Raw genomic sequence first — 23,114 nt, forward strand, 5'->3', positions numbered from 1 at the left:
GCAGTCTGTGTCAAATAGCCCCGGACACAGTGTGACCAGTGATCTATGACTCTGTGCCCACAGCCCAACGCAATTTAAGAATTAACTCATGTTGCTAAAATTCGGTCTTTCCTGCCCTGACTGATCGTCCTCGATCAGCGACAATCGCACTGGATATATTGGGTGACTTAACGACATTGATAATTTAATAGTAATAGTATATAATATATGTTTAAAAAAAATTACATTGGGGGAAAAAAGGGTTGCCCTGAATAAGACAAAAACATTAACAAAAATAACATTACGAAAATTTCAGTCTAACTGGTAATATGTGAGAAGTGCTGGCGGTCGTCTGGTCCAGGGCCAATTGTTTGTGGGCGTGGGTTCAAATCACACTTCTGAAATGTTATAAAATGTTTACAAATATACACTATAGATAGAAAGTAATTAACAAACTATTAGGAATTGTAGTTTACACTTACCCAATATATTTAGGAATAATTAAACAATTGATACATATGAAAGGGGGACGCGTAAAAACCTGGAATGTTAAACTCTGGAATTTAATACCTGGACTGTAAAAATTTGGATCTCACACACACATATATATAATGTATCATTTTTAAGGGGGTATGAATAGGTCATAAATATTAATCAATAATGTTTTTCGGGATAGGTACATGCGTAAAGCCATTAGCCCATTAGCGCAAAATATAACCCAAACACAACCAAAAAGCACAAAAACAATACCTTTTTTTAAACTAACTATAAGTGCAAATACATTTTACAAAAGTAAAGTGTGTTTTATCAAAATCATATAGTTGTTAATCAACCTTTTACAGTAGTAATATTAATATGAGTTGAAAAAAATTTTAAATTAAAATTACATATTAGTAGTTATTACTATAATAAAATGATATATAATATATATAAAATGTTATAAAATGATTGATGTGAAACTTGTAGTGTAACGAGTATAATATCGTATCAAGTAATATAATTTATTTTACAAAATAAATAAGATACAAAAGCGCAAAACAAATTTGCGAGTTTGTTGGATCGAAAAAAATAGACTATTTGGACTTTTGGGTTTCGCCGATTCAAAAACCAACAATTGTTAATCTTAAACCGAAAAATTATATCGATCAAAAAAAAAAAAACGTTTCTAGTTCAAATTATAGATTAAAAATTTAAATCAATAGTATGATATTACCTACAGTAACAACAGTTATATAACAAAATAAAAATATTAAAAAAGTAAATATTATAAGGTAAGATTATAGGTAATTTAAATTCATAGAGTGCATAATATTATTATATATAAACTACATAAATATATTTAATTTTTAAGTATCTACCTATTTTAGATGACCTAAATTTATTTTAAATTTTATAATTCTTTCGATCTTGTACAAAGATTTTGTTGAATTGTGTAGTTTCATAAGTCCATTTTAAGCATTTGGGAAAAATATTTTCAATTAAATCAATCAAAGAAACTCCAAAATTTTCATAAAGTTATAGGATAACATATTTTATGTTTTAAAAAAAAACATACTTATGTATCTTTAGTACAATATAGGTATATATATATAATTGCATACCTACTTATATCAGTTGCACAATTTATTATTTTTTTAATATTTTACCAAAGATAAATAAAAATAATAATATTTTTTCTTAATTTTTTTTTTGTTTGTGCTGAAGCTGAATGAGTTTAAAAAATAGATATGTCAGGTACTCAGGTCAGACTACCATTGGAAATTAATGAATATATATGGCCAGTCATTAATTGTGTTATTAAACATATGACTAATATTTATATTATCTTATAATATATCTTTTTATTTCATAGTAAATAATAAACTGAATACAATAAAAACAATAAATTTTTATTTTTTACCAAATCCTAAGAGAGTTGGTAAAATATTCGCTACATACTGGACAACGTTAAGCATCTATGAGGTTTAAACAATCACCACATAAGATTTTATGGCCACAAGGAATTAAGGCATGTGTCCTTTCAGCGTCCGTGCATATTATACACTTAATATCTTGGTTGTTTAATGATGGAAGGATACTTGGAACTTGAAAAAATGGAATATTTTCCAATTCTAACTGCCTATTTCTTGCTTCAATTTCCATCATGTACATCATATCCGGATTGGTATCTTCTGGTGTTATGAAATCTTCCTCATCATCTAAAAAATATAATAAAATTTATGAATATACAACTAGATTAGATATTTTCAGAATAGGTTAGATACTTCAAGTATTAATAAACATTTGTCATAATAATACTATTAAAAATAAATTTGTTCAAATTTTTATTTTTTGTATTATAATATAAATATTAAGTGAAGCAGACGCTCAGAAACATTTGAACACCTAATCTATTATAATTATTGAGATATTAAGGTTATTGCAAAATGAGTTGGATAGGTTATAACATTTAAAACAATAATTTATTTAGACAGTTAATTATGTTAATATGTAGGTTATTGGTAAATAATATGACATTAATTATTTCTGCTATAGATTTAGTTCCTCATTGGACTTGTTAAGACATTTTTTCTAAATAAATAAGTAATCTTCGATTTGAATAGATTAAAAATACTTACTGAATTACAAGGCTCTTCCTCCCTTTCATCTTCAACCAAGTCATCTAAAATAAAATAATAATAACAAATTAATACAAAACATAAATAAATAAATATTAACATTACCATTAATCATGCTTTACCAAATTTTTATTTTAAACTGATAAAAAATACTTACTGAATCTAGAGTATTTAAAATAATTTATGTTAACTGTAATTTTTTTAAATTTCACTCAATTTAATCAAATTAATAATTATTAACAATATTAGTTTTACCATCTAGTTCTGCTACTACTGCTGTTTGATTACTCTCCTCATTTGATCTTTGAAGTAAATCTAAATAAAATCAGTAAATTTAATAATGGCAAACGATAAATATTTTTATTTTCTCACCAAAATTATTACGAGGCTCTTCCTCCCTTTCATCTTCAGCCAAGTCATCTAAAATAAAATAATAATAACAAATTAATACAAAACATAAATAAATAAATATTAACATAACCATTAATCATGCTTTACCAAATTTTCATTTTAAACTGATAAAAAATACTTACTGAATCTAGAGTATTTAAAATAATTTATGTTAACTGTAATTTTTTTAAATTTCACTCAATTTAATCAAATTAATAATTATTAACAATATTAGTTTTACCATCTAGTTCTGCTACTACTGCTGTTTGATTACTCTCCTCATTTGATCTTTGAAGTAAATCTAAATAAAATCAGTATATTTAATAATGGCAAACGATAAATATTTTTATTTTCTCACCAAAATTATTACGAGGCTCTTCCTCCCTTTCATCTTCAACCAAGTCATCTAAAATAAAATAATAATAACAAATTAATACAAAACATAAATAAATAAATATTAACATTACCATTAATCATGCTTTACCAAATTTTTATTTTAAACTGATAAAAATTACTTACTGAATCTAGAGTATTTAAAATAATTTATGTTAACTGTAATTTTTTTAAATTTCACTCAATTTAATCAAATTAATAATTATTAACAATATTAGTTTTACCATCTAGTTCTGCTACTACTGCTGTTTGATTACTCTCCTCATTTGATCTTTGAAGTAAATCTAAATAAAATCAGTAAATTTAATAATGGCAAACGATAAATATTTTTATTTTCTCACCAAAATTATTACGAGGCTCTTCCTCCCTTTCATCTTCAACCAAGTCATCTAAAATAAAATAATAATAACAAATTAATACAAAACATAAATAAATAAATATTAACATAACCATTAATCATGCTTTACCAAATTTTCATTTTAAACTGATAAAAAATACTTACTGAATATAGAGTATTTAAAATAATTTATGTTAACTGTAATTTTTTTAAATTTCACTCAATTTAATCAAATTAATAATTATTAACAATATTAGTTTTACCATCTAGTTCTGCTACTACTGCTGTTTGATTACTCTCCTCATTTAATCTTTGAAGTAAATCTAAATAAAATCAGTAAATTTAATAATGGCAAACGATAAATATTTTTATTTTCTCACCAAAATTATTACGAGGCTCTTCCTCCCTTTCATCTTCAACCAAGTCATCTAAAATAAAATAATAATAACAAATTAATACAAAACATAAATAAATAAATATTAACATAACCATTAATCATGCTTTACCAAATTTTCATTTTAAACTGATAAAAAATACTTACTGAATATAGAGTATTTAAAATAATTTATGTTAACTGTAATTTTTTTAAATTTCACTCAATTTAATCAAATTAATAATTATTAACAATATTAGTTTTACCATCTAGTTCTGCTACTACTGCTGTTTGATTACTCTCCTCATTTGATCTTTGAAGTAAATCTAAATAAAATCAGTAAATTTAATAATGGCAAACGTTAAATATTTTTATTTTCTCACCAAAATTATTACGAGGCTCTTCCTCCCTTTCATCTTCAGCCAAGTCATCTAAAATAAAATAATAATAACAAATTAATACAAAACATAAATAAATAAATATTAACATAACCATTAATCATGCTTTACCAAATTTTCATTTTAAACTGATAAAAAATACTTACTGAATCTAGAGTATTTAAAATAATTTATGTTAACTGTAATTTTTTTAAATTTCACTCAATTTAATCAAATTAATAATTATTAACAATATTAGTTTTACCATCTAGTTCTGCTACTACTGCTGTTTGATTACTCTCCTCATTTGATCTTTGAAGTAAATCTAAATAAAATCAGTAAATTTAATAATGGCAAACGATAAATATTTTTATTTTCTCACCAAAATTATTACGAGGCTCTTCCTCCCTTTCATCTTCAACCAAGTCATCTAAAATAAAATAATAATAACAAATTAATACAAAACATTGAAAATAACTACTCTCGAATTTTGAATTTACTATATTTACCTATTATGTTGGGTTGTTCTTCTTGAAGTGCATCTTCTCTGTCTTTATTTAATGCCAACACATGCATTTGTTCTTCATATGTTGCAACGGTGTAAGAACAACGCAAGAGAAATGTCTTAATATCTATTGAATCACGATGCAGTTAGCGACTTGCTGATTTTATTTTTTTATCATTGGCTAAATATTTTTACCTAGGGCCCCGTGTTATTTCCAATCCATTATTTATTTGTTCAAGGTTAACCGAATAACTGTCATTTATTTAGCATATATTAGCTAAAACAAAACAATTTAAAAAAAATACTGATCCAATAATACTTAATACTTATTATTTATGGTGGTTTACTTTTCCTTTAAATGACCAAATATTTGGGTGGGGAACTTGAAATTATATGAAGAATTTAATGTACTTAATATAAATAAAGTATATATATCATCTGTAAATCACAAAGTCAACACTAGATATGCTACTAATAACTATTCGCTAAAATTTCCCAAAAAAGCTGGTTGTCGTAAAATGTATGATTTTGTTGGGACACAGACACATAATATAATGCCCAAAGAAGTGGCTAATATGTCTCTTTCTATTTTCAAAAAATACATTACCCATTGGCTTCACCATGAATATGATGCTACAATATTGAAGTATCACGATTAATTTGTTTTACACTACCATTGTTTGCTTTTTTTTACACATAACTTGTTTATTGCTGTTCAGACTTGTATTATTGTATTTCTGTTATTGATTTTTTTATTGTGTATTTGAGTAGGTATTTAAGAAGAAAATGATAAATGTAAATGTGTTGTACATAAGATAACTCCTAGGCCTCCACACGAGTTTAAATTCAGTTTGGGCTAGTAATCATTTCTGATATAAAAAAAAAAAAAATAAAAAAATAAAAATGTTTTACTGGAAATAGCATTATTATAAGGTTTTTTTTAGTACAATTTTATACTATCCATAATATCAAATGCATTATTTATTATGTGACACAATTGAGCTGTCTCTTCACACCCTTTAAATTCCGCATCTTTATTTTTTAAGTAAAGTAGAGCATCACCAACACTATTGCTTAAAACCTGAGCAGCCAATCTTACCTTCATCTTTTCGTTCTTGTAATACACATGCTGCCTAGATGTTCATTTTGTTGCTAATTTCAAACCTTCATTTAGTTCTTTCTTTTACAATTTTTATCCCCAAAAGTATTTCTTATTAGTTTAATCATATATTGGAATTTCATCACAGTCATAAACAATATTTGTACCCATGTTTACATGGTCATACACATTTTAATGGGTGTCACTTTCTAGGAGCCTTTTTACACACATTTTATCTATAGTCAGATTGCAGCAAACATGTTTATCATTTTCCACTTTCTGTTTCAAAGTTTCAAACGCTTCAAATGTAAACCCTGACTTACCATCTATCACTGTATAGCACCTGCTTAATGTTCTAGACATTATTATTTCTTTATGATTCTTGAAGCATAGGGAAATGCTGGTAATCACCATTTTTTATTTTATTTTTTTTCAGTAATAACAACTAAAAATGTAAAATCTTCAATCCATTTTATGTACCGATAATGGTAAATTCCTAGAATACAATATAGCAATTAACATTATCCGATTATTTATTACGCGATCGATCGATAATGGTAAAATTAATTTTTATAACGATCGACCTGTATTTCTAGAAAGATCAACCAGTCGATTGGTTGGCGACCCCTGTTCTTGGGTGAGGTAAAATATTAAAAAAGGACTTGCGTACATATGAATAGGTACGAGGTGAATAATACTGCAATGTAACAGCAAATTCACGAATTACTTTAGGAGAAGAACGTTTTTTCCTGTCATAGCTTCTTTTACAATACTCTCCAATATATCAGAACCTATAGCCTATAGCATATAATAATAAAAAATACATTTGTTTAAAAACAAATTCCTTGTCCAGCTATTGTTAAATCATATAATCAATATATGGTCAGAGTTGACTGACGTATGTGATCAACAGATTGAATGTTATCGAACATGGGTAATAACCAAAAAATGGGCCCTAAAAGTGGCATTACATTTTATCGATTTAAGTATAGTGAACGCATGGATGGAGTACCGTGAAGATGCTGAAAAAATGCGACTACCTAAAAAAGAAATCTTGGACCTCATGAATTTTAAAATGTCTGTTGCTCAAGAATAGCTATCTACAACTGTAAAAAAACGTTCATTTCCTGAAGAATCCAGTTCGTCAGATACTGAAGACGTTCCTCAAAAACTATGTAGGCCACAAAATTATAGAGCTTCAGTTCCACCAACAACAAAGGTAAAAGACGGATTTGAACATTGGCCTGAAATAAGTAAATTATCAACAGCTAGGAACTGCAGAATGAAGAATTGCAAAAGTAGAAAAAGGGTAATATGTACAAAATTTAATATTTATTTATGCCTTCAGCAAAAAACAATTGCTTTACTAGTTTTCATAAAAATAAATAAAATATAGTCATATTTAATAGATTTTTTAAACTAAAATTAACTCAGTATAGGTACTTACTGTTTTTATTAGTTTTAAATTGAAAGTTAAACAATTATGTTAAAGTCGAGATGACTTATTTTTTTTTGGTTTTTACTTTATAAAAAAATTTAAGTTAAAAATATATTATCTTAATAATTATTACATTTATTGATACCTAACCTACACAAATGTGTTGGTATGTTTTCTGCTAACCAAATTATCAAATAATATTTCTAATAATGGTTTACAAGTCTACAATACTATCAATACTATAATGATGTATATATAATATATTGAAGTGTTATAAGCACTTGATATATCTCAGGTTTTTAGGGCAATATTGATTTACCTACGTCCTACACAAATGTGTAGGTCAGTACCAAAGTTATATTATTGTACAAATAATTATAATTTTATTGCATTATCATCCACAAAAGTGTAGGTTAGAGCTGAAAGGTATAATAAATTATTTTCATTTCATATCTACTCACTTATCAAGAAAGTGATTTCTGGCCAATTTCAGCAAATGAGGCGCATCAGAAAAAGCATATATGTTGCTTTTAGTAATAGGATGTTCAAATGACGTTTTCTCCATTGATATACCTAAGTTATGCCATAGTCCTACATTTGATGGACCCATATCACTAACGATAGCTATAACATGGTAACCTACAGAATGTAAGCTGCTTATGATGGTGTATAAAATATCTTTTGTCATTGGTGTGTCATAGTTATAATAAACTGGTTGTTTCCAAGATGCAATAAGTCCTATTAATACATTTATCAATATTTAGGTATGTAGATCTTTGTACATTAGTCTAGAATATTATACATTATTACCTTGTACAACAACAGTTTGTACACATGTGTGTGGACCCAACATTTGTTCATTTTTTTTGTCATAACAAATTCTCTTTGAAATGTAAGTTTTGTCAAATGAAACTATAGTAAGCTTTTCATTAAAACTTATTGTATCTCCTTATATTTAAAATAAAAAAAAAAAATATCATTGACGTTAACGTCTTTTAAATATTTTTGATGATTAATAAATACCTTTTGCTTTCATTAAACAAATTACACTAGAAAGTATACTAGGTTTAACTAAAAATTTTGCTGCTGACATGCTAAGTGTTAATAATCCTGGTTATAAGTTAAAATGATTACATATTTTATTAAATATAGTCAAAAAATGTATTAAGCATTACAAACCGGGTAAAGGAAATTTTTTCTCTTCTTGTAAAAATCTACATGCCTTTGGGGAAATGCTCCTAATAGAAATAGCAGAAGAAATGTCATCAGATGTCCATTTGAAAACCCTTTTTTTAGGATTTAGTAGCATTTCTATTTGTGTTGGACTAAATATGTCTTTTAATGTTTTTGAAAAACGACTAATAAATCTTTCTTTTTCTTTATTACAATATTCCTTTAAACTAATTACTAATTTCCATAACTTTTCATTTTTTAAAAGTAAAGTATCATTTTTATTTTTCAAAAGCACAATTTCATCTTTTAATCTATACACGGGTAAAAATTTTAAAAATCAACAAAAATTTTATAGTATAATAATAATATTTATTTTCCAATAACATTAAGCAACAAAATACATAAACATGAACATTAAACACATAGTTAGATTATCTCTAAAGCCACTACGTTGTAGATTTAATTATGTTGATAGTAGATGTATAAAAAAAAAGTTCTTTGTATAGTAGTACATTTTTTAATTAGTTATATTATAAACTATTTTTATGCAACCCCACATGAACTAAAAACCAATATTCTCCTGGTTGAGTAGTTGGATCCAATAATTTGATTCGTTAGTCTCGTTAACATTAAATTAAACTAAAGCAATTATAATAATGGCATGCAAAATTGCAAACATATATCCAAATATAATACAGCAAATAAAATTAAATGTACACAAATCTATTATTAATAGAATTATTAATTTTAAGATTTTACTTTTTACTATATTTTTTTTCCATATTAAATTCCTCAGTAATTAAGCTAGGAAGCTGTATAAAATCATTATTAGAAAAAGACTTATTTGAAATAGGGAATAAATTACGACGACAATTTGGGGAATGGTAAACTCCTACAAATTTAGTGTAATCTCCTACAAAATATAGTGTTAACTCCTACAAAAGACAGTATTAACTCCTACAAAAAATTAATACCGCTTATTGCTGTAAAAAAATATCAGTCTTGCAATATATTAACACATAAAATAAAAATTATTTGAAAAATATAATAAAACAATAGTCAAAATCATTTAAGCTTAAAATAAAATTTTTTTTTAAAAAAAAATAATAAAAAATTCAATAAAACAGTACTTAGTCATAATCATTTACGTATATTTTTAAGGCATACTTTGGAGATAAACTCAAAACGTGAAATTTCTCCTCATATATATTTATTTTTTTGATTAAGTATGAATTGATATTTTGAAATTATTTTTGTCTGTCTGTGACTAACTTAACTGCACAAAACGGTGAAAGACGCAAAAGATTGATTAGACTAAACTAGATAAAAATTTCTATGTAGGAGATTACAATATCTTTAATTTTCAGGTAAAAATTTTAAAAGATATCAGTGTAGGAGTTTATATTTAATGATGATTCTGGTAAAAAGGTTATTCGTGTAGGAGTTTACATTTAGCCGACAATTTATCCCTGAATTAACTTTAGGCGAGCTATTAAAAAAAGATAATTATAATCATTTACATTATACTAAACAATAACACCTGTTATTTGCATCTTCATTGGTGACTATAAATGTACCACTAGGTGTGGTTACTTTAGTAACATTATTGTTTGCATAATTGATTGGAGTAAATAAATAAGGCGAACCATGTATGCTATAAAAAAATACACCAAAAGTAAATGTTGATTAGTTAATATATTAATATATTTTACTTACCTTAAAGGTACTGCATTAGCTTTAAGTCTTCTAGCTCGTTCTGGTGAATAACCTGCAGCTTTTTGAATATCTGTTTTTTCAATAATATCACTTTTAGAAAATTGTATATTGTAAATATACTTATATCTTATGAAATTCTATAATATTAATATAATAATACATATTACTCGTTCTACAGTAAATTTATTTTATGTTAGTGCCCTTTGTTATTTGCAAAGTCCATTTTTCACATAGCTTTTCGTCTTTCGGGAAACTATGTAGATGAATAGAAGGATCTTTTACTATATTTTTACTCCTATTACCACTAAGACAACCTTCTAATATACATAGAGGCATATTAAATTCTTCACTAATACTTTTTGTGTGCACAGTTACTACGGTAAAGTGTAAATAAATAAACTTATAAATGTCAATTTTTAAGTTTGAAATTTGAATTTGGTATCGGGTATACAACTTTTATCTGTTAAGATAATGACCTAATCTGTTGACTGATAAGAAGCGGAGAAAAGCAATATGGCTTCTTGCACCAAATATCTCATAAATAGTCCTATAGCTGTCACATCTATTTAGTTTATCATGAATGTACATCTCTCGCGATTATAACACGCGGACCACGAAGGGCGCGGTTACGGCCTACCGCGACGGCACTCGGCGGCGAGATGGAATTCAACGTCATCTTTTGAGCGTTGTATACGTTTCACTTTTACCATAATTAGATGCGCGCGATATTACATAGACCTATAAAATAACGGACCGCGCATAGAGAAAGATACGTGAATCATAGATATGTGCGAGAGAGAAAGTGCTATGTTAAAAATACCAAAGACGATATAAGCAAAAATATATTAATATATCCAACAATTCGGCCAATAAATCTTTATTTGACAAAAGAAACCAAATAATTTTGTAATTGATTTTAGCTTTGCTTGAAGCAACAAAGAAAACACCGCCCCTCAAATATTTAGGAATTTTTTTAAAGAAAAAACACAAAATGAAGATCAGGTATTGATTTTTACTGACGCATCCAAAACTGAAACCAGCATTGCATTTACAATAATAATCAGTATACAAATTTAGATTGCCTGTAGATGAATTCTGTAAGTCGATAAGTTAGCTTAACGACAACTTTCGGTTCGTTAAGCTATCGAAAGCTGTGTATCGACAATTTGAAAAAAAAGAGATTCTGTAATTAAGTTTTCGATAAGTTATCGATATTTGTCGTTAATAAAATCGATAACAGACCTTAACGATAGTGCCACTTTGAAACCCCTCGTTAACGTTTAACGAAATATATTTATGTACAGTATATGTGTTTCCTCATCATAGACTTATAATATAAGTTTAATATAAGTCTATGTTCCTAATTCTTCAAAATGATAATTATGAAATATACATGACAAAATAAATGTTGTCAATTGTCATGGAAAAACGTTGGCTTTTAAGTACTTGAACTATGATCAAATAACAACTAATAGTTATTTTCTTAAATGCATTGTTTTTTCTTTTATTATTTTAATCAAATTTAATTTAAGTATGGCTCTTGCTTATTTGGCTTGGGAACAGATTTTTTTGGAAGAAAGAGTTCTTATAATTGGAAGACGTTTAGAAAGAAGAATACTTAGGGATGGTCATAATCCTTTTGAATTACCAAATGATGAATTCATGGGTGCATTTCGTTTGAGCCAACAATTGGTTATAAATATAATTGATGCATTGAGGACATCATTACAGCATAAGAGAACATCTGGATTATCTCCTGAATTACAAGTATCTATAAAAAAAAAACTAAATAAAACTATTATTCAATTATTGTAATTGGCAATAATATTTTTCTAAACAAATATTCAAATAAAAATAAAATATTAGAAAAAAATCAAAGTATTAAATATAAGAAAAGTATTTAAAATAGGTACCAATGAAAATACTTCATGCTGAAAGTATTTAAAAAGTTATTCAATACTTAAAAAAGTATTTGAATACTTTTACTCAAATACTTTACAGCATTGATGAAGGATAAACAATTGCTTGTAATGTTTATTATCAGTGTTGTTTTTTGAACTCATTTAAATACAGATACAATTCAGAAAGTATTTAAAATACATCAGAAAAAAAATTTAAGAACATAAACAAATACTTGACATGTGTTTAAATAATTCTTAATTGTAAAATCCAGTATTAAAATTAATTTTATAGTTAATAATTAATAATTTAAAGTTGTAATGTCACATTTAGAACTTGGTATAATATACTACCTACCTCATTATATACTAAAAAAAAAAATGATAATACTCTAATAAAAAATTGTAATATTAAACTTTAATACCAATTAATAATAAACGGTTGTTAATGAAATATAAAATAAATAAATATTAAAATAAATGTTTAATAATTAAATTTTAGTTATAAATAAAATAATAATATAATGATTATCAAAAAACAAATTGAAATGTGATTTGATGAATAGATAATTCTATTCAATTTTGAAAAGTTTTTACATAGAAGTATTTGATTTTCAAATATAAATATGCATAAGACAATATTTAAAATAGTTTCCAAATACTTAATTTAAAAATTATTTTAAATATATTACAATATTGCCTATTACCTAAATTTAAATATATTTGTTTAGGTATTAGTTTGTCTTCATTTTTATGCACAAGGGAGTTACCAAAAAGGATTAGGTGGTAATAGTATATTAAATATTAGCCAACCTTCGGTTAGTCGATGCATACATTATGTTACTGAAGCTATAAATCAGCGTTTGTTACGAAAATGGATTAAATTTCCAATGACTGGTGCTGAAAGACAAAGAGCTCGAGAAAATTTTGCACACGCTCCTCAATCATTTGAAGGTACAATTGGTGCCATTGATTGTACATACATACATATACTTGCTCCTCGGCAACATGAAGAAGCATATGTTAACCATCATGGTAAACATTCATTAAATGTGCAAGCTGTAAGATAAATTTTTTTCATCTTACAGTATTCTTTTTTATACTTTGAATTACCTATGTCCTATATCATAGATTGTAAATTCGAAACTACAAGTTCTAAATATTAATGCAAGATATCCTGGTGCTAGAAATGACTCGTATATTTGGAGTATGTCACCTGTGCGTCGTGGAATGGAGTACCATTATAATAATGGTGAACGCCAAACATGGTTAATAGGTATTTAAAATATATGAAAACATTTTAAATAAAAACAAACATTTTTTTTTCTTTTTTTAACTAAGAGAATTATTTATACTATTGTTATTATAAATGTATATTTAAGGAGATGCTGGTTATCCGTTAGAACCATGGCTGATGACTCCATTGCCACACTATCCAGAAGGTACTAGACAGTTTGAGTATACTAAGAAAATTTGTAAAGCTAGGAATGTAGTAGAACGATTTTTTGGGGTGTTAAAAAGCATGTGGAGATGTTTGTCTTATCAGAGAGTGCTTATGTATTCACCTGATATGGCAGGTAAAATTGTCAATGCATGTGCTACTCTTCATAATATTCGTATCCATTGCAATCTACCTACTCTTGAAGATTTTGATGTCATTGATCAAGAAAACAATCAAGATGAATTACTTGAAAATCAACCTGAACCTGAATTTGACCCAGCTCTAATCGGCAATGAAAGAGGACCTCGAGCAATTGCTCAACGTATACAAAAACAATTAATGTTGGAACAGTTTGGAAACCATAGAGATGGAAACAATGATCAATAAAAATGCATTACAAATTAAAACTGTAGTATTTGTTATATTTTAATATTTTTTAAAATAATTTATTATACATTATTTTTCATTACATAACAAATATATTAATCACTTTAATTTAGGAATTTAGCATAACAAATTATAAACATTATTAAAATAAAATGATAAACCTTTTATCATAAAAACATAAATTTAGTAAAGGATTTGAAATGAGAATTTCAAAAATTTATAGTTTATCTATAACTTTTGAATAGATTTCTATTATAAGTTTTTCGTTTTCCAACCTTTTTTTATCATTATCTGCTAACTTTTCCAATGCTGTAGCAATAGTTGTAAGTGCATCAGCTATTTTAAAATTTGCTTCAACTTCTTTTTCAGCAATCAATGAGAATACATCTCTGGCAGTCTGTAGTTGATTACCTAATTTCACTTGCTTTGCATTATTTGTCAACACTATAAAAACCAATCAATAAATAAATATTTTGTATAATTAAGTTTTAAAAAATATACAACACAATAAATTAATAATATTTTTAATTTAAAAATAGGTACATAGGTACATATTTATATTAGAATTTACCCATTAAACAACAACTATAATGAAAAATGTTTACTTTGCTTTTTTTGAATTGATTGAGATGGTCCTATTGAAGCTGAAATTGGAGTTGCTAGTAAATTACTTTTTGGAGTAGATTGGGATGGTCCTATGGAAGCTGAAATTGAAGTTTCTTGCAAAAGATTTTTTGATGTAAACTCATCTTCACAATAAGGTTGTAATACTACATAGTTGTCTTCAACTGTAGCTAACAATTCATCCAGATCATTAATGCTCTCATTTATTGTAACTAAAAAAAGATGCAATCATTAAAATGAATAAATACTAATCATAACAATACAAACCTGGCACTGGATCTATATCAGTAGTTTGCCTCAAAGTTAACACTAAAGGTTCAGCATCAAATATCCCTTGATCTCCAGCAACTAAACGTTCAATATTATCCTCATAATATAAGTAAGTTTCAAAAACTCTATAAGCAATAAATCTTATTGATATTTTATAATACTTGTTCTTCTGGCCAAGAGTCTGCACATTCAGTTCCTTCAACATAATCATGACCCATCAAACCAAAGACTTTTTTATCCAAATCACTTAATGGAGGTAGATCTATTTTTTTATTTCCAGTTTTCACACGAGCTGCTCTGAGTGCTCCTACTTTTTTGGAAGTTTTGGTTTTTTGGTCTCTCCATGACTACAAATTAAAGACAAATCGAGAAATTGTAATGGGCAGTGGTGTGGTAATATATTAATATAACCTTCTGGAAATTACATTATTTTAAATCAACAATTACATAGTATTTCAGTCCTCCTTCTTTACTACAAAAAAATCACTTGTAATGTAATTACTATTTGCATAAGCACAAGTAAATGATTACTAAGTTGACAAAACTTTTTTTTTTTATTATTTTGTATTATTTAAATTATAACTTGAATTGTTGACTTTAAATGCTGTATAAGTTACATAGAAGTGCTTAAATCAAATATTTGTAATTTAATGCAATTTGAATTAGGTAAATTAGGTAATGTTTATAACTAATATTGTTATTTATGACTAATTATCATTTAAAAATTACTATCATAAATGTGTGTTTATAAAGTTAACATAAAAATACTTAAAGTAACAAAATAACCTCTTTCCACGATTTAACATTTTTAATAGCTTGGTTTGAGTTTCTCATATTATTTAAATGTGTTGCGAGTTCTTCCCAAGAACCTTGCAATTTATTTTTGGCATTTAATGTTGTAAACTTTCCTGTAGCAACTTCTGGATGCTGGATAAGATAGTCTACCATAAACTCTAGTTGCTGAATATTTCGACGCCCTTGCCTTTTTTTTTTGTGGGTGGTCCATGGCTGTAGATAATATTAGCATAATATAATATACAATGATTAATGATATACTTTTTATTTTAGAATTTTAAAAATGTCAATAATGATATATAAAATACATACATTATTTGTAAATAAATGTCTATAATATGTTAATAGTATTCACTAAATACATTTACAATGTGTGATAAAGATAGGCATACTTGTTTAAATACCTACCACAAATATGTAATAGTAGTACAACAGTACACAAGAGTACTCATCTAAAAAATACATTTAATGTAGCATGTAGGTACCTACTACCTACTCTATATATTATAACATAATATAATTTAAATAATTTAATACATACAAGTATACAACAGTATGGTTTTATATTATTCGATTTTGAAAACAATAAAATTATAATTTATAAAATTATTTTATTAAATTGTTTATCATTATAGTTATAATATTTATACCAACATACCTATGTGTCTATTAATATAGTAGGTATACATATACATACACTATATAATTACAAAAAGGATTATAATAAACAAAATACTACATAATTTGTATTATTATTTTTAATTAAATTGTGTTTTTTTTAAGTCTAACACATTTATAAATTGTAACTTTCTATAGGTAAATATGAAACTGTAGCCATTAATATATCGGTAACTTACCTTTCATCCATTGTGTTTCCATCCATTTTTTATTTTCTTTACGCCAAAGAAGAAAGAACTACACTCGCTTTTTAAATTTTTAATAATAATTTTGAAATCGTAGTCGGAATGCGCATTATCACTTCGTAATAAATTACAAAAATAGAATAAGTAAATAAACGATTTAAAAATATTATCATAAATATGAGTCGTTGATTGGATAGATTAACTAGCGTCTTTGTTTTTGTGATAGGATAACGAATATTTACGATAACAATAATTATCCATATTGTATCGATTATTATTCGATACAACGTTTTATAGAATACGATTTTCGTTGAAGTGATTCGATACAAGCTATGAATTTCGATAAGCTATTTTAACAAACTTTTTCGTTAAATCCTTATCGACTTACAGAATTCATCTACTGTCCTAAACAGCATATTTACTGCAGAAGCCTTAGCGATCCAAAAAGCAATCCATCTAATAAATGAAATGCCTAACAACTCTTTCAACATACTAACCGACTCTCTGAGTACACTAAAAAGTATCCTAAACCCTAAAAAGAATAACGAAATAACCAATAACAGTACAAATCTTCTCAACAGTACTAACAAACTTATAAGTTATAACGCTAACATGGATTCCTAGCCATACCGGAATAGAGCGAAACGAAAGAACAGATATGATGGCAAAACAAGCAATCAGTGACCAAACCATAGAAATATTAAACTTTATTTCCAAAGATGACCTTAAAAGAGAAGCTAAAAATATCATAACAAATTTCGAAACCAATCAACACCAGCAAGCTCATGATGATGATTAAATTTGTTTTTAATATTATTTATAACAGCGAATGTATATGCAGCTGATCTTAGTTGTAATATAGGTCAAACCATAAAAAAGATTAGCTAGTTTAATTACATGATCAGCAATTTGTTGTTCATTTGATGATGAAAACACTGACAAACAACCTAATCTTGGTGGCAGTGGCGGATCCAGGGGGGTGGTGCAGGGGGCGCGCGCCACCCCCTCGGCTTTTTTTTAGTTGAAAAATTACATTTAAAAATACAATAGTTTAAATTTAAATACAATTTAAAAATTGTAAAATGTTTTTATGAAATTATTGTGTGTAAGCATAATGACGTACTTTTTAATAAATAATAATGAGACGTATTTTTATATCCCAAATCGCCGGATGGTGGTTTGAGGTTATTTCTAGTTTCTACATGTGTAGTGTTTATATATTATTATTAATATTATCTTGATAAGTATTTGAATTATATCTAAAAATAAATATTCCATTCAGATTATTTTCGGGCCCCGACGTATGGCACAGTCCTCGTTATCGTAATAATTGAAATAGATATCTATACATATAATATTTCACTATTCATCAGATTACAATTTAAATTATACAACAACAACAATATCTGATTTTCTTCGTATTGTGTACAAGTGTACAAAAAATAGTTTCAGTATTGAACTAGCTGTTCTATGTCGTGGTTACCTATATTTATGTTAAATTATTTCTTAATGGTTATATTAACGGTATAATAATATATTATATAATATTAACGGTATATTTCTAAACCTATAATGGACAAATTTGTTATAAAAAAAAAAATTAAGTTGCATGAAACCCATGAAAGTGTCACATCAACAGAAGAAGTGGATACTTTAACTCCAAGTTTGTCGTTCAATAGTTTACTGACTTCTGCTTCGACGAGCTCAATAGAATCGCAACGTATTATTAATGATAATAATGATACTACTACTTCATCGGAAAGTTATGATATTGGTAACTATATAGACCACATATATTCTATTAATGATTTTACTAAATTTATGATTCTTAAAAATCACTGGGTCCCTCCAAAAAATTATATATTTCCTTTTTCTGTACATAACAAACGCAATAGAGAAGAAAAGCGACGTCCTAATCATCAGCATTTATCTAATTATTCTTGGTTAGTTTATTCCGATGTGAAAAAAGGACTTTTTTGCAAAAATTGCGCCATTTTTACTAATGATATTCTAGTAGGTGGTCAAAAAACAATATCTGTTAAAAAATTGGTGACAGAACTAGTGGCGCAACTAGGCTAACTGGGGCCCCAGTGTCACTTTTAACGAATGGGCCCTAATTAAAATTATTTATGCTTATTATTGTGAACAAAATTTGGTCGATAAAATGATAAATTACAAAAAGGAAAAAATTATGTAATGTGTTTAATGTTAACTTATACTTATACACTTGTAAGTTGTAACAACTGTTTCTAATCAGTTTACTGAAATGGAAGTGGTAATTACTATTCATTATCAATACCACATATTAAAATTAAGTTAATAGATTTATTAAAAGTTTTACCAACCAAATAACAACATAAATCATAATATACTTATAAAAACAAATAAAAATTATAACTTTTAAGACTACACTAGTCATTTATAAACTATACATTTTAATATTTTATACATTTAGAGTAATAGAATGAAAACTATATTGTTAGAAGTAATATATTTTCACTTAAGAAAATATTTTTTCTTGTTTTTAAATCGGCAAACGTAGAAATCATTTTTTCCAAACCAACTTGATTAGTTACATTTCTTTCTATATTTAAAATGGAAATATTAGAAAGTCGATCCTGTCCCATACTGTTCCTCAAATAGTTTTTAATTAATTTTAATTTCGAAAACGATCTTTCTGCCGTTGCAACTGTCACAGGCAATGAAATATAAATTATGCATGCAGTTATTACATCACAGTATGTTGTACAAAAATCATTTTTAACTATAAATAAAGCCAGATCCTTAATCGTTTGAATATTAGTGTTTAATAATCCTCTTAAACACAATAATTGTCTGGTAAAATCTGAAGAAATTTCATCATTGTATAAATAAAAAAAGTCCATTGAAGCCTTACAGATCTCATTTTCATCCATTTTAGCTAACATTGTAGGAAATAAGAAATCAAAATTCTCTGTAACTTCTTGTAGTCCTTGAAATCGTGAATTTAGTTGAAATATAACTGTATCAATCACAGGTAGAAAAATTTTAGCCCTGAAATTTTCATCTGTTATATTTAGGCGACGATCACCATCAATTTCATCAAAATATTGTGGAGCAAGTCTACTCCTCTTAACATGAAAGTTTGGAGTAATTCCCCATCTGGAACATAATTCTTTACACTCCAACAGTATATTTTCATAGCTATCTCTTAGGTTTTCTATAATTGTTTTGGCTTCATTTAAGTTTTGGCATGCATTGTGCAAATTTGTATTTTGTTTCTGAAGGGATTTGGATACACCGCGTAATGCTCTCAAAATCTTTTCCCAAAAACATAAAATTAGAACAAACTCCATAGATTCTAGTTTTTTTTTCAAAGACAAACTAGTAGCTTTTTCATCTTTTTTAGAACTAGTTAATGATATATTAGTTAATGCTTTTAAAATATCTATAAACCTTAACTTTAATGCATTTATAGACTCATGTCGTGATTCCCATCGGGTTGGGCACACCTTTTTTAAGACTTTCAGTTTAATTTTTCTACTTTCGTCATTCCCAAAAGCCAAGTTAGCCCACCTAGGAGCACTGGCACTAAAAAAATTGAAAATTGCTTGAACAGTTTCAAAAAATGATACAACTTTTTGAGAGCTTTTAGCTGCATCTGATATGACTAAGTTCAAGTTATGGGCACAACAGTGAACATACGATGCTGTAGGAACTTTGTCTTTTATTCTTTTTTGGACTCCGGAGTATACACCACTCATGACAGAAGCCCCATCATACCCCTGTCCTCTGCATTTATTTATGTCAATATCGAGCTTCACTAATATATTTGTGATTAATTCTTCATAATCTTGTGCTCCGTGTTTTTCAATAACAAAAAATCCCAAAAACGATTCCTTTACGCTTATACTTGATTCATTATGATTTATTACCACATACCTTATAACTATACTGACCTGATCAAGTTTGGTAATATCTTGAGTCGAATCCATTATAATAGAAAAACATTGCGAACGTCTTATTTCATCACATATTAAGTTTCGAGTACTTGTAGCTAGAAGGTCAATTAATTCATTTTGAATTTTCCAGCTAAAATATTTTATTTTATTTTGTTCATCTTTTAAAAGTTCGTTCATAATGGGGTCATACTCGGCCAACAAACGCACTGTGCGCATAAAGTTTTTTTTATTATTATTATTAGAATATTTACAATCTATGCTACAATAAGGCATAATAAGCAAATTTGAGCACACATACGTACAATTTTATTTACAACATGAACACATGAGGAGGGAGGCCATCCAGTGATAGAACCCAACGTTATTTAGTTGTTACTAACAGGCATAAAGTTACCTGAATAAATCAAAATATATCAATATTATATAAGTTACTTAAGTTTAATTAGATATTAAAGTACCTTCTCCGTCAAATTGTTCTGGATTATTATTTTTCTGTTCATGGCCTCTCAATGCTGTGTTACCAGAAGTAAGATGTAGAATTATTTTTATAATTCTATGTAACACTTTTCTCCAGAATGTAGCTTCTTCTGAATATTGTCGTTCGGTTTTTTTATCAATTGTTTCATTATTAACCCATAAAACACGAACTTTACAGGCATCAATATGCTGTGCTGACATTTCGTGTTTGTCAATTTTAATAGATAGATGTTGCCAGTCATTCACTCCATTAATCCAGGCATTGTTGAAAAATGCATAAAGGCGATTAGCAAATAGCCAACAAGTTTCACAATATACTGAGTCCAACCCAACAGAATAGCACAGCCAGAACCTTGGTACTTGTATACCAGACTTAAGTATTTTGTTATAATAAAATTTCGAAAAATGAATAGATTTGCCATCTTCTTTAGTTGTTTTGGGAAAAACAATATCTGGTCTACATGGTCCATATGCTAAAATACATCTTTTAATATAATTGCTCTTAATAGTATTTTCAAAATGAATTCTGTCAGTAGGATATTCATTGTGCATATTAAAATCTAAACAAATGAATATAAAAAGACATTTAACAATATTATTAAAAATAATACCTAATAATATTAATACTAGTAATAATATTCATACTTAAAATATATAAATATAACATAATATACATATTATGTACCTAAAATTGAACATTAACTAGGTACACAAATATATTATTTTAAGTAAATAATATCTTTTAATTTAATTTATTTTCATTATTTTACCTGTAGCTACAGTAGATTCTTGTACATTATTATCAATTTGAATCACAGATGACTGGAGTAATCCATCATGGTAATTTAATAGATTTTTTTCTGAATGTTGAGGTATATCTATAAAATAGACATGTAAGTAGTAGGTACAACATTTAACATTAAGCTTCAAAATTACATTATTAAACATCAACAATATTTTTAAAAACTGTAATGTACTAATGTAGGTATTTTGATTAGTTTACCTGTAGTAGAATTATGTATATTTTGTATATTATCAATCTGAATCTCAGGTGAGTGGAGTAATCCATACACAATGTTATGTGTCTTATATTATGTTAACCTATGTATACATTCTTATTTTTATTTTCATTAAACAATATTTTTACTAGTTCAGTTAAAAATATAGGTAATAATTAATTTTTAATGAATTTAATTTTCACTTTCTACGCTTGACTAGAATAATACTTTTAATTTAAATAGGTACGAAAAGCAACACCTTAGCTTACAAATTACAAAATTTGAATTTTACTTGATCATACATTTTGAAATTGTAACATTTTGATATGATAATATTACCAAGGGAACCAAATGTAATTATTAGGTAATAAAGTTACTGTATTAAAAATTACTCTAAATTGATTGCATTATTATATTGAAAATTTAGGAAAATATTATAATACAAACAAAATTAAATTAAAATATTGCTTTCATTATGGCATTGCACGAAAATTGATTATTTTAAGTTATGAAAGTTGAATTTGTTGTTATTATTATTTTAATTGCAATAAAAATGTATTTGAATTAACCTAGGAATTAACACTGAAATCAAACATATTTTAATTTCACTTAACAATGGCTAGGTATATAAGCATTCACAAAAAAGATGCAAAATAAATGCAATAATTTCACTGTACTAGTCATTATATATAAATATTAAAATATATAATGTATTAAAAGTACCATCCATTTCTTTTTAGCTTCAATTATTAAATTATTTCTACTTACCTATTGTAGAAACAACAGCTGGGATTGTTGAAAAAAAATTATTAATTTTAGGCAACTTTGACGTTTGTTCTTGAATTTCCTTCTTTTTTTTTCTTTTTTGAAATCCACTCAAGCACTTTTTACTATCTGACATTTTTAACTTTAACTTTTAACTTTTAAGTATTGACAATAACTTTCAATGAAAAATGTTGGTGGTGACTCGTGACTGTGTAGCAATGAGCTAAATGAGCCGATGAAGCAGTTTTACTATGCCG

The 23,114-nt window shown here is 26.7% G+C and overlaps 3 protein-coding genes across 3 annotated transcripts; 1 reads left to right on the plus strand and 2 right to left on the minus strand.

Moving 5' to 3' along the window:
- The first annotated feature begins 11,931 nt into the window (after positions 1-11,931).
- LOC132925360 (putative nuclease HARBI1) lies at positions 11,932-14,124 on the plus strand. The gene is made up of 4 exons (XM_060989763.1): positions 11,932-12,165; positions 13,028-13,357; positions 13,428-13,572; positions 13,679-14,124. The coding sequence occupies exons 1-4, from the start codon at positions 11,932-11,934 to the stop codon at positions 14,122-14,124; spliced, it is 1,155 nt and encodes a 384-aa protein (XP_060845746.1).
- A 217-nt stretch (positions 14,125-14,341) lies between these two features.
- LOC132924092 (uncharacterized) lies at positions 14,342-16,005 on the minus strand. Its single transcript, XM_060988186.1, has 5 exons — positions 15,805-16,005; positions 15,180-15,365; positions 15,016-15,115; positions 14,730-14,960; positions 14,342-14,568 (listed from the first exon to the last, which is right to left on the minus strand). Exons 1-5 carry the CDS (start codon positions 15,964-15,966, stop codon positions 14,342-14,344), a joined length of 906 nt encoding a protein of 301 aa, XP_060844169.1. The 5' UTR covers positions 15,967-16,005.
- A 1,039-nt stretch (positions 16,006-17,044) lies between these two features.
- Positions 17,045-22,993, minus strand: LOC132925361 (zinc finger MYM-type protein 1-like). Its single transcript, XM_060989764.1, has 5 exons — positions 22,861-22,993; positions 21,865-21,954; positions 21,096-21,654; positions 19,573-20,849; positions 17,045-17,208 (listed from the first exon to the last, which is right to left on the minus strand). The coding sequence occupies exons 1-5, from the start codon at positions 22,991-22,993 to the stop codon at positions 17,045-17,047; spliced, it is 2,223 nt and encodes a 740-aa protein (XP_060845747.1).
- Between the last annotated feature and the right edge of the window lie 121 nt (positions 22,994-23,114).

This window comes from Rhopalosiphum padi, chromosome 3, assembly GCF_020882245.1.
Source record: "Rhopalosiphum padi isolate XX-2018 chromosome 3, ASM2088224v1, whole genome shotgun sequence".
In the NCBI taxonomy this organism is placed as follows: Eukaryota; Metazoa; Arthropoda; class Insecta; order Hemiptera; family Aphididae; genus Rhopalosiphum; species Rhopalosiphum padi.